General features: G+C 43.8%; 2 protein-coding genes across 2 annotated transcripts in view; both read left to right on the top strand.

Annotated features, from left to right (window-relative positions):
• Nucleotides 1–8935, top strand: part of spred1 (sprouty related EVH1 domain containing 1) — a 31686-nt gene extending 22751 nt beyond the window's left edge. The window contains exons 5-6 of the mRNA XM_035609499.2: nt 3496–3651; nt 3797–8935. Coding sequence (XP_035465392.1) covers nt 3496–3651; nt 3797–4495 — 855 coding nt within the window. The 3' untranslated portion in view covers nt 4496–8935. The remainder of the gene's footprint in view (nt 1–3495; nt 3652–3796) is intronic.
• A 998-nt stretch (nt 8936–9933) lies between these two features.
• Nucleotides 9934–12978, top strand: fam98b (family with sequence similarity 98 member B). The gene is made up of 8 exons (XM_035609500.2): nt 9934–10136; nt 10456–10604; nt 10717–10845; nt 10952–11127; nt 11376–11456; nt 11588–11704; nt 12007–12174; nt 12271–12978. Exons 1-8 carry the CDS (start codon nt 10099–10101, stop codon nt 12514–12516), a joined length of 1104 nt encoding a protein of 367 aa, XP_035465393.1. The 5' UTR covers nt 9934–10098; the 3' UTR covers nt 12517–12978.
• Nucleotides 12979–12984: the final 6 nt, after the last annotated feature.

Below are 12984 nucleotides of genomic sequence, written 5' to 3' on the forward strand. Positions count from 1 at the left end.
ACCACACAACAAGTTGTGACCTCAGCTGCGTGGCTCTATGTTCCAAAATAAATTCACACTGCCGTCTGAACACATAGCCTGATGGATATGGTCTATATATATATATATATATATATATATATATATATATATATATATATATATATATTATTCATGATAGCCTCGTGTTGCATTAGAAGGTCGAGCTTGCACTTGTATGCCCTTGACGAGCGTTACTTCATTCTTCCTCTCACTCAGAAACACACACACACACACACACACACACACACACACACACACACACACACACACACACACACACACACACACACACGCATTCACACTGTATGCATATACAACATATTTTACCCATTAAAACACAACATCCTACTCAGCTGTGATGACGCACTTCCAAGAATTATGCCGTACCACCACAGTCCTTGTACAAAGAAAAAAACGCGTGAATTCTTTTTTTTCTTTTCTTTTTTGTGAATGCCACAGGAAAACATCCGCATCTAATTTAGCACTGGCAGGAAGTTTTCTCTTATCAGCTTAGTACACAAACATTTTGTTGTCCACTTGACTTCCACAGGCTCACTTCCTGAAGCAGACAACTAATCGTCTGGTTGGATGTGGCCGGACGAGGCTCCGTAAAGCACCTTGCAGCCTGTAAAGGGAAGTTTAAAGGAATTGGTCGGTCTGCTTTGGGAATTATGCTCATTACCTCTGAGAATTAGCGAATCATACACGTTCGTTTGTTAAATATGAAGCTACAACATGGAACCTTTCTTCACGTAATCGCTGATGAAACCATAATTTGTCATATTTACGTTTCATTTTTTTGAACAGATGAAACAAACAAGATATAATGTGTTAGTTAGTGACTATGAGCGATGCTGGATTTTGTTACCTTTGGAAATAGACGGGCTACCTGTTTCCCTCTTTTCCCCTCTCTCTTTTTCTTGGCAGAAAGAGGAATACACATATTTCTCATTTCTTTAAGGGATATCTGGGAACAAGTCTGTAACTTGGCTCTACTTCTTTGTTTTTAAGTTAGAGATAAAACACCAGTCTTAATTTGCAACGTGTGAGAAACGCATACTTTCACAGACATAAACCGTTTAGTATTGGTGATCAGACCTCCGAACATGCATGTCATCTTCTCTCCTCAGTCCGTCTCTCTGTCTGATGCAGAGAGCTCGTATAACCTGAGTAGGTTTCAAGTATGTGGGCCGACCCCAGCGTTCCCTGTCCCGAGCCCCTGTTCCTTTGAGGGTGGAAGTGCACGGAGGCCTGATGTTGGTGTGGAGCCAGGTTGCCCCTGACTCCCACCACCTCCACCCAGCACCCCCTCCCCCCATCCCTCCCATCTCCTCGTCTCCTCTCCTCCCTCACCCAGCCACATCTCTAGGGTCAGATCAGCTCCAGATTGGCCCCCACGCATGCCTTTGAATGGTGGGGCTTAGGCGAGTGCTTTAAAAGGAAGCCCAAGTCTGTTTCCCATTTCGCCCCCCCACATCTCCACCCCTCGTTCCTTTCTCTCTTTCTCTCACATACACACACAGCTGTCATCTGGCTTTTTAAGTTCTGTGCTGCATTTCTCCAGCTGGAGCTGGTTTATGACATTCCCTCTGCAGACTCTTTGGCCTCTTGCTCTCTTTCTCCCTTTCTTTCTTTTCCTTCTTACTCTCTCTCTCTCTCTCTCGCACACACACACACACACACACACACACACACACACACACACACACACACACACACACACACACACACACACACACACACACACACACACACACACACACACACACACACAAATCCAACACAAACTAATTTTTTCCTGTTCTGTTCTTTCTCTTCACTCCCTCCACTGTCTCCTATTCCTCACATTCCCCTGCAGACGCTGTGGATGTGTTACACCACTTGGTATGTTTGGAGGCAAAGAGGGAGCAAGCAAAGTCACACACACACACACACACACACACACACACACACATACACACACACCATGTGTTAGCAGTCTGGGAGGGGGGCAAGCAAGCGGAGGAGAGAGAGGGGGGAAAAAGAAGAGAAAGAGAGGGGAAAAAAAGAAGTCAAAGGAAGCATCTCTTAGCAACCACAGGACAGTAATTACTGTAGCAGCAGCTGGGAGCAAACCAGATTTCCGCTGTGCGTTAAAGCACTGGCGTGGGCTACTTTACACACGGCACTGACTAACCAGAGCCAGCAGCCTCCTCCACATGCAGTGCAGAGCAGAGAAGGAGAGAGAGGGAGGGAGGGTGGGAGAAGAAGAAGAAGGAGAGAGGAGGACTAACCCAGCCTTGATGAGGTTGGGGTGAGTGTGGGAAAAGAGGGACAGTTAGCCAGTGTGTACAAGGCTTGAATACAGTTGGATCATATGGTTGTTGCCTGTGTCCATCCATGTTATGTATATCTGAGTGGGACTTGACCTTGACGTGTTCCTTTTTTTTTTGCAATCAATTTTTTTCCAGACAGTTAGAAGACTGCGTTGAAATTGACAGCGTGACTTTAGCTTCGTGTTTTGAATTTAATCATCCCCTGTTTCTCCTTATTTTCATTGAATTTGCATATGTATTGTGATGTTTGGTGCATGGAAGTCAGACACAGAATCTCATCACAAGGCTCGTGATGTAACGAGCGACTGTCCTCCCCCATCTCTCGTCACCTCTGCGCGCATGAATCACGAAATAGCCTTTTAATTTTGTTGCCCCGAGTATCTAGACTATATCTATTATTTCATATCTGTGGCTGTATGGGTATATTTTTGCAGTATTCTATGTCATCTTTGACATTTACAAGATGTTATTTATAGATCGTCACTGATGTCGACAGTGAGCTTCCTTTCTTCTCATAACTATGAGATTATTTGGTGCGAGGTGGAAGGGACGTTCGCTCGCGTTAGCTTTTTCTTGCAGGGTTTCCAACATTTCAGATGTTTTTTCTTTTTCATGCTTCAAAAACATTTTTTTTAGGCCTGTGTCTGTAGATTTTGCTTCAGTTAAAATATTTGTGGGAACACATGCACGGCTGATGGGAACTCTGAGTTCTCAACAGAAGGGCCTTGAGTCATCACCTCGCAACACAGTCATTTGGCCAAGCGTGGGCGCAGGATGCCCCCTGTTGGTTACGAGTGGAAAACACACACAGCCTACACACCCGAGTCAAAAGTGATGGTCGCTAAAACTGAACTGATCGACCAGTGTTGCTTGTTATTGTTAGTTATTGTAACAAGGATGATATGGTCTTCAACTAATACTTTGTTCATCAATGTATATATGAGATAGTAATGACTAAAACATCACAATTTCTTTGAGAGAAGATTAATTAAATGTAATCTTAATTTTTTTTAAATCATGTCAGCGCACAGTTTGGTGTTTCTCTTGTCCTTCTGAGGGGAAATGTCAGGAGGGACTTCATTGATTTTTAGTTTTCCTACAATGTATTCTCACAAATTATCGAACTTACTTTACTGGATTTTTGTGTGTGTTTCTCCAGGTGTGTGATGAGCCTCCCTCCATCTGTACCCCAATGAAAGAGCCATTCTCTCCCCTGAACAATGTCGTCTCCACCGAGCCATTTAGGGGCTGCTACGTCCGCGCCCAGCCCTTCGATGAGTTCCCCTCCAGCAACCGCCGCTACCTGCCTCCACAGGTCTGAATGTCCTCCACACAGTCAACCAGATCTTACAAAATTTGAATTATATGTTCCTCAAAGATCATGTGTTTTTATCAAAGTGTGGGGTTATCAGTGCAGCAAGACGTTCTCCAGCTGATTATCAATTTCTCTTCTTTTGAAGGTCTCCTTCAAGTCGACTCGTCACGTCAGTTTCCACATGGACGAAGAGGAGATCGTTCGCATCAACCCGCGCAAAGACGTGCTCATTCGTGGCTATGAGGACTACCGCCACCCTGTCATGTGGAAACAGGAGGCTGACCGCGAGGACCTGGACTTCCCCACCGCCTTCCACAAACTGGACAGTAAGAAGTGCGAGTACCTCTTCCCCGACGGCCACGGTGGGGACTCCCACTCTGGCCCGGGTATGGGAATTGGAACAGGCATGGGACTGGGTTTGGGCAAGGACACAGCCATCAAGACTCAGCCCTCGCCCCTGCTGAAGTCGAAGAAGGGCCGACGGCGACGAGAGGACGGCGAGCGCTCGCGCTGCATCTACTGCCGAGAGATGTTCAACCACGAAGACAACTGGCGGGGACAGTGCCAAGATGCCCCCGACCCGATCAAGCAGTGCATTTACAAAGTCAGCTGCATGCTGTGCGCCGAGAGCATGCTGTACCACTGCATGTCCGACTCCGAGGGCGACTTCTCGGACCCCTGCTCATGTGACACGTCCGACGAGCAGTTCTGCCTACGCTGGCTGGCCCTGGTGGCGCTCTCCTTCATCGCACCCTGCATGTGCTGCTACCTGCCCCTGCGCGCCTGCCACCACTGTGGCGAGGCCTGCCGCTGCTGCGGGGGCAAGCACAAGGCTGCGGGGTGACCCGACGGGGGGCTCTGGGACACCCTCAAAGCTAGCTAACACAGGAAGTGGATAAAAGCGGAAAATTAAAAAGCCGGCATCCTTTTTTCATTCCCCTCTCAGACGGGGTGATATGTTGTTGATCCCCAGCTCTGAGGGCTTTTGGAGATTTCAGTTTGTGTTTGTCGCAGACAAGCAGCAGTGGAGGACAAACCATATGCTTTGTGGGGGCTCTGAGCACCAGGCTAAGTTCAGGAGCTTAATCTGAGGGGAGGAGGAAACGTCAAGATTAATAGACTTGGAGATGTTACTAAACACACCTGTACACATGTACACACACACTCACACACACACACACACACACACACACACACACACACACACACACACACACACACATACTCACACAGGTGCATCGACAGAGCCAGGCCACAAATGTCAGAACTCTACTACAAGTAACGTGTAACTTTTATGAAGGAAAAATTGTCTTTTGTACAGAGAGCAGTGACATAATTACAAAAAAGAAAACAAAACAATTCTGCGTTCAGAAAAAAATATTTGCCGTTTGAGTATGCTAAAAGGGATATGTTCTTGCTTTTTTGTGAATTTGCAGTTGGGTAACAGTGGCCTTTCCTTCATGGCTTAAGCATTTGCTGACAATGTAATTACTAGACAGAGAAACATGCACTAGAAATGGTATTTCCCCCCCATCAAGTAAAGGCAACCCACTTCAAATTCTCGGGGTACTTTGTTCCACCACATGTGGTGTAATTTTAACATTTGAGAGATGTTGCTGTGGTGGATGTACGGCCAAATGATTTTCTTGTTTTCCTTTCCATCGAATGTTGAAACAGAATAAATCAAAAGGTAAGCTCGTTTCTGAAGCTTTTCACATTCATAATAATAAGATGTTTAAATGGTCACCTTTCCTTCCCAGGGTGATTCAGACCATCTGACTGCATTCCAAAATAAAGGGATCGATTCCATGATTAGAAGGGAATAAATGGTAATGACTTTACCATGCTTAGTTCCCCCAAAAATAGATTTTCAACATCACAAAAAAATATATCATCAGAACCTCTTGAACCATTTAAATTGAAACGGATTGGTGACAATTTCATTTACTCCGGTGAATCTCACTTTCGGTCCACTTGTTTACTGCTGTAGTGAAATGGTTGTTTTGTTTCTTCATTGTTTATTTCCTGCTCATTTTATGATTATTTTCTTTTGAAACAAAGGCTGAAATGTTGCTCAACCAGCAAGTTTTGTTTTGGTGTGTACAGGGGTCATACAGTGCTCCTTGGTTAAATGATGAGGCACTTAAATTAGGCTACGTTCTTTGATTGAGAAACCCTCCGATTTTTGAATTAGTCTGTACATAAATTTTTACTAATTTAACATCTAATTTGGCGTGTGGGGGGGGGTAGACCCTCCTCAAAGCACTGCTCTTCAAGCTTTGGTTGCAGCACCCTCTTCAAATGTCCATGTTTGTCCATTGACCACCCCCCCCCCCCCCCTTTTTTTTGTCTTTTATTTTCCTCCCTATGAAGTAAATGTAGTATCATGTTCTTCAGAAGTTAGTCCACTCCTTCCACATGTCTTCATTTAACAGGCCCTGAGTGAATGAATGAATGCATTGTTGCAGGAATTCTGAGTATCTTAACGATGTGTTTAAAAAAAGAAAAAGAAAAAAAACATACAGATGTTATGTTTGTGTACTGTGTGTGTGTGTGTGTGTGTGTCTGCGCGCGCCTGCGAGTGTGCGTGCGTGCGTCTGCGAGTGTGCGTGCGTGCGTGCGTAGGTCTTCATATGCACTGGTGATCTGATGTCATGTAACGTCACCACTGACTATGTGATTAAGGCTTTGACTCTAAACAGCACTGACCAGCATCAGGTTCCTCAAGACGTCCTGGTGTCTTTGTCTAACGGCTCCAACGTGAACAAAGAGATGATCACAGGAATCATTTGTCATCTTGGGAAAATGTACTTGCTCACCCCGTTAAGCTCGCTAATAACCATGCTTTATCTGTTTTTCTTCTTCAATACATACAAATGGTAATTTATGCTATACCCAATTAGCAACTTCTCATTTTTTAATAACTTGGTTTATGTTAACAAACATGATATAACATGTTATTTAGTGAGCTTCGGGGGTGTGGGTGGAATTTTGCTAGCGCTCTGAACAGAGCCTGGCCAGCTGTTCCCCTGATGTTCCCAGTCTTAATGCTAAGCTAAGCTAACCGTTAAGCTTACCGCACGGAACGAGAGTGGCATTGATCTCCTCACTTAACTCTCGGAAAGACGGCAGATAAGCCTCATTTTGTTCCTTTAAGATCCTTTGTCAAACCGAGCCGACGCTGCAAACCAAAACTGAACATGTCTGGCTCGGAGAAAAAACCCCATTAACTGACCCAAACTATTGTGAACAGCAACACTGAAGTTAGAACAAACTCCCTACACAAACACCAGTTCAGTTTGGATTAGGCGGAACTCCTCCCTCACTGATGCCTCGGAGTGGTTGAAATTAGCGCCGCCAACGCTAACAGACGTGCATCTCTTTTCACCTTCCCGATTAAAAATAATGTAGTGGCAGGAGAAACATTTATTTTCCTGATTCCTCCCCGGGCCAATGCTCCCTTTACTTTCTATGCAAACTTTCTAACATGGGAAACACATTGACCTCTGTGCAGATCGAGTCAGTGGCGGGACAGGACGCTAAAAATAGCTGTATAGGTAGACTAACAACTCCTGGTACCAAACTCCAAACACCTGTAAATACTTAACACTATATTTAAGTACCGATAATAATCCCAGCTCTTTTATTTTGCTTTTGAAATTTTAAAGATAGAACTGTATTTATCGTCCGCTGTCAGCATATACTGTAGCTTCAATTGACAGCATTATGTACATAGGTCACATTTTAGTATTATTTCACATTGAAAGGTAGAGGGCATCTGTGATGGAAAAATGACTATTGAGCTTCAAATAGAGTCTCTCTCTAGTTTTGTACGGTAGAAGGAAGGATAGTGCTAACACGGTACAGTTGTGTCAGTCCACTTGTTTCAAAAGTTTGATATATATATATATATATTTACATATATATACATACATACATATAAAGCTGCTAGATACAATCACTAACTTTATTGTGTTGACAGAGAAAATCAGCTATGAACGACTGTTAAACCCTAAAATCTCCAACAGCGTACAGTGGTGTCCAAAATGTTTTAAATGTTCGACTGCTCTGTGTGATGAAGTGGACGTGTGTGTGTGCGCGCGTCTGTGTGGGTGTGGGTGATGCGAGTGTTACCGCATGTGTTCCTTGTGTGCCCACGAGTGTGTACTGTGTGAACGTGTGTGTGTGTGGGGGGGGGGGTTGGTGTGTAACCAAATGTTTGGGTTGGTTGCCATATTCTCCCATTGTAATTGGATTGCCCTGCATTATTGCGAGCTGAACCAAGGTTTGATGAACCTGATTAAAACTTGCTGGCTGAGAAGCAAAAAATGTAGGATGTGCATTTATACAAAGTGTAGAGAATGCTGAAATAACACTTCTCATTCTGCATTAACCAGCACAGTGCAACTTCCTGTTATGTACTGTATTATATATGCAACATGTGTCTGTCCGCTTTAATATATATATTTTTTTGACCTGCATTATATAAGACTTCAGTTTTAACCACTTTGCTGCTAGTCTTTTATCCTCTTTCGATCTTGGAAATTGTGCATATCTCTGGGGAATGCATACGAGTGTACATTCTTGACATTGTGTAGATTAAAAAAAAGAAAAAAAGCTATATAAACCTGTTTCTCTTCAGTGTATTGTTTTTTTTAAACGGTTACTTTTCACAGCAGTCGAGTGGTTATGTTTCAATTCTCCGAGGCTTTGGTGCACTGATGATACTATATGTACGCTTTTTTTTCATCTTACAGCGCTTGATGTAACATTTATGTGATTAGTTCTAAATAGTGGAAAACATTTGTGTTTTGAAACTTGCAGTATAAATGGTACTACTCTTAACTATTCTGTAAACACTGCCTGTTTGCTTTCTTTTCTTTTGATTTCACTCTTTGTGCATTTTTTCTTTTCCTGTGCATCTTTTTTCCCCCTTCCCCTTAGTGCCATCGGCTTTCACATCCTGACAACCTCAAAAAAGTGCCTCACGTCCATCCTAGTTTCCATCTTACAACTTAACATCTCTCGTTCTGGTTCTATTGGTTTCTACGCGTCTCGGTATTTCTTATCATGGTTCGAGAATACCAAGTATATGATGTAAAATTTATAGTCCCAATAACTCATGTCATAGTTGTATTTTCTTCATACAGATGTAGCTCATTACTTTTCATAAATATATAATGTAAATATGCATACATATGTTTGTAACTGTTTTTATGTTACATCATACACTTGTAATTTGACATATCAAATAACATTATCATAATAAAATGGTGAGTTTTAATCTTTTGCTGTTAAGGCTCCGTTGTGTTTTTCTACCTGCATTCACATCTCTGTGTACAGTGGAGCGTTCCAACTAAAGCTGGGTTCGTCGTGCCAGATCAGACACACTACGTTTTGTGCTTGGATGATCCCAGGTGGAAAAAACTGAAGAAAACAAATAAGGAGACTGACATCAAAACTAATGTATAATGCTCATTACAGGATGGTTATATTAACCATACATTACATTTTTACTTCACCCTTGAAGGCTGAGTGGAGTATTGTTTTCTGTTGTCTGTGTCCGCACAAGTCAATATCTACATTATTAGACTAATACTCGTGAGCGGGTGGACGCATCTTTATGAAATTTGATATATAAGCTCATGTGGATATTATCTGCATGTCAATACACTGGGTCACCAAGGTTGATCAAACATATCAGAACTATAGCCAATTCAGAGATCATATACCACATTTGTTCTTCATAGGTCAAGGTCACCATACCAATTCTTGTCAAAATATTTAGAATGACCAGAATTTTGTGATTCTGACCACAGTCAATAGCCAAATGGGTGCATATAATGAAGTAGAGACAAGTAAACAGTAGAATAAAATGTAAGTACCCGAACAAAGTACACGTACCTCAGAACTGTTTGTGAGTACATGACTTTCATTTACTTATATTTTCACAGACTTTCTATCAAACCTCATAATTTCACAAATTATGGTTATTAGTAAAAAATCCTCAAAATGCCAAATCTCAAGAACTATCCAACAAAAAAAATCTGCTTTAAACTTTGGAATCGTGCTGCATCTCTTTCTACTTTTAATATTGAACATTTTGCCATTTATGACCAAATAATTAATATGGACATTTTAAAGATTTTAATTTGATTATTCGAGCCAATATTTTACTGTTACCTGTATTCATATATTTATTTATTTGTTCGTTTAGTTCACGTTGCGCTGCCGTGGAATCAATGTTCGCGGAACCACAAGTCTCGAAAAAATTGCCATTGTTTCACTCCGGCCCTTATACGTCACCGGAACAGCATGGAGGCGAGGCTGTAGCTGTCGAAATGAATGGATGGAAAATGTGTCTTCGTGTTGACATGGTTTTGAACTCAACGTGGCCGAGTGTTCGTGTGTAGATACACACACGTAAGAGCCGCACGGGACTGAGCGATGGAGTGCGACATTTTGGACTCGCTCGAGCAGCTGGGGTAAAAAGCTAATTCGCCGTTAGCATGTTAACGTTAGCCTGTTTAGCTTAGCATGAAATGTTACCCTGCGTTCCATTATACCTCGGAACTCGGAACTCGGACCCCGGAAGTCGGGGTGGTGATTTGTTTACGACCTCCCGAGTCAGAATTCCGAACGATGAATCCGACTTCTGAGTTCTCAGGTATAATTGAACGCGGCATAAGTTGTGCCGAGATTATAATGGAACGCAGCATCAGTCCGAGTGTTTACAAATAGAGAAGCTAGCTGTGAGCCACGGTGCTGCCTAACATCCGGTCTGATGCTCGCATGGCTCCTCAGCTACGACGGCCCTCTCCTGGAGGAGAAGGCGCTGCTCCGAGCCGCAGAGGGAGGCCTGTCCTCGGAGGACTACGTGGACCTGTGCAGGTGGCTGTCGTCCAGGCTGAAGCCGCTGTGTGACCTGGAGGAGAGCATAACATCCGGTCCGGGTGAGTCTCATCACGACACCGTTTCTCTTTCTACGACGAGCAGTGGTGTGAATGCTCCTGTTGTAAGTTGTGTCTAGTTTCTCCCACATTAAACCTCCCTCCCTCCCTCCAGACGACACGGACGGCCTCCAGGTTGAGATGAGCGGTTTGCTGAAGGAGTTGCACTGTCCCCACGAAGAAGCCGTCGCAGGGATTCTCAAGGGCGGCGTGCAAAACACTAAAGATCATCTCAAATTCGTGTGTGCGTTACCACTCCTGCTTTCATCCTTTCAGTCACTGTGCAACAAGCTCCTCATGTGGTAGGGGAAAAAATAATCAATTATGATTCTGTATCTCTTTATCGTTAGTGTTTCTCAGCTCTGAGCTTCAGACGGCTCAGATTGTGAGGAGCAGACAAGTCTCTGATAAACACCGAGAGGAGGATCCAGTGTTTCGGGAGGTTCTAGCAATCTGTGAAACCCTGATGCTGCCGGAGCCCAGAGGAGCAGACGCAGCAGGAGTCTTTTCACAAATACAAGACAAGGTGGGATCGTGTGTGCATCTCCTAACATTTTTAGCTTCAACTAATCACTATGATGCAAGTCAGTGTTAATGGTATGAAATAAACTGCATGCACATAATTTTATGTATTTGTTATTGGCATCCCCATTAACATTTTTATTTTCCTCTTTCCCTTGGGACACCTGTGTAAACAACAGCAAACATTTCTACTATGTATTTTCACCTCCTTTTGTATAATATTCTTACATAAAACCATGTGTGTCATCGTAGGTTGAAAAAGTACTTGACGATCTTCCGAATGCCTCTGCTGGAGACCCAGTGCTGAAGAAACCTCTCAGCGGTGAACAGTGGGTAAGTGGAATAACACCTGAAACAAACCACATTATTTTACTTCTATCTGTATATCGAGGGTTTGTGTTTGTGTTCTGTGTCGTGCAAATGTGCCTTTTTTAAATTTCAAGTCGCGGTCTCTGTCTCTGCAGGAAAAGTTGCACAACATCAACACGACCCTGTCTTCGGAGTACGAGTGTCGGCGCAGGATGCTGATCAAGCGGCTGGACGTCACAGTTCAGTCGTTCGGCTGGTCAGACAGAGCCAAGGCATGTTCATATGATACTGTTTAACTTCACACCGGTGACCACTTCCTCTCACCAAACTGAATGGCGGCACTTTTACTGCAAAATCAAACAACTGAAAAATAGGTCAACGTCCTCATACTCAAGGCCTGCTGTGTGTGTGTGTGTGTGTGTGTGTGTGTGTGTGTGTGTGTGTGTGTGTGTGTGTGTGTGTGTGTGTGTGTGTGTGTGTGTGTGTGTGTGTGTGTGTGTGTGTGGGTGTGTGGGTGGGTGGGTGGGTGTGGGTGGGTGGGGGGGTGGGGGGGGGGGGGGGGGGGGTTTGCTAGGTAAAGGTGGACAGCATGGCGAGGGCCTATCAGCCTAAGAGACACTCCCTGAGGCCACAGTCCGACGTGGACATGGCCAAGCTTCTGGCCGCCAGAGAAGACATCTGCAACGTGGTGAAGACGAGCAGCGGCTCCATCAGAGAGAAAACTGCGTGTGCTGTCAACAAGGTGCAGCAGAACTTTTTCTTTTTTACCGATATTTACCTCAATCAGAAGTTGTCTTCAGTCTGAAACAGACTTTTTTTTTTTCTCCCTCATCCACAGGTCCGGATGGGGAGAGTGCCAGACCGAGGAGGACGCCCCTCAGAGATAGACGCCCCGCCTCCTGAGATGCCGCCCTGGCAGAAAAGACAAGATGGCGGAGGTGGCTGGGGAGGACGAGGTGGCAGAGGAAGAGGAGGAGGAGGAAGCTGGGGACATGGAGGGGGAGGAGGAGGAGATGGTTGGAGAGGAGGCGGATGGAACCAAGGAGGACATGGTGGATATGGAGGGAAGAGAGGACGGTACTAGTATTTATTTCTTCCGATTTTCTTTTTTTTTCTTGTGCAGTGATCCCATCACATGAACTCAATTCTAAGGATGAAGAACACATTTTGGTAGTTTTGGTTGCATTCTGATAAAACTCTTTCTTTATTTTATTTTACATTTATTTTACCTCTGAAATCCCTGATGTTGAAAGGGAATTGGATTATTTCTTGCATGTCTGCAAGATTTAAAGACTAATATAGACAAACAATCTCACTGGCTGAAAGAAGGCGTCAGTGTGCAGCCTGATGACTGAACCTACTGCTGTGGATTGGAGAGAATGAGCGGAGGACACTGGGATGTTCAGCTTCTGACTCATACTGGAATAGGAATAACACTCTTTATAAATGTCATATAATTTCCTCAATGATTTTTTATCAGATAGGAAACATTGTGATCATGTTCAACTTGTGGAATTTTTTTTTAAATAAACACCAATTGTGTAAATTCCCT

This window comes from Scophthalmus maximus, chromosome 15 (assembly GCF_022379125.1).
Source record: "Scophthalmus maximus strain ysfricsl-2021 chromosome 15, ASM2237912v1, whole genome shotgun sequence".
NCBI lineage: Eukaryota > Metazoa > Chordata > Actinopteri > Pleuronectiformes > Scophthalmidae > Scophthalmus > Scophthalmus maximus.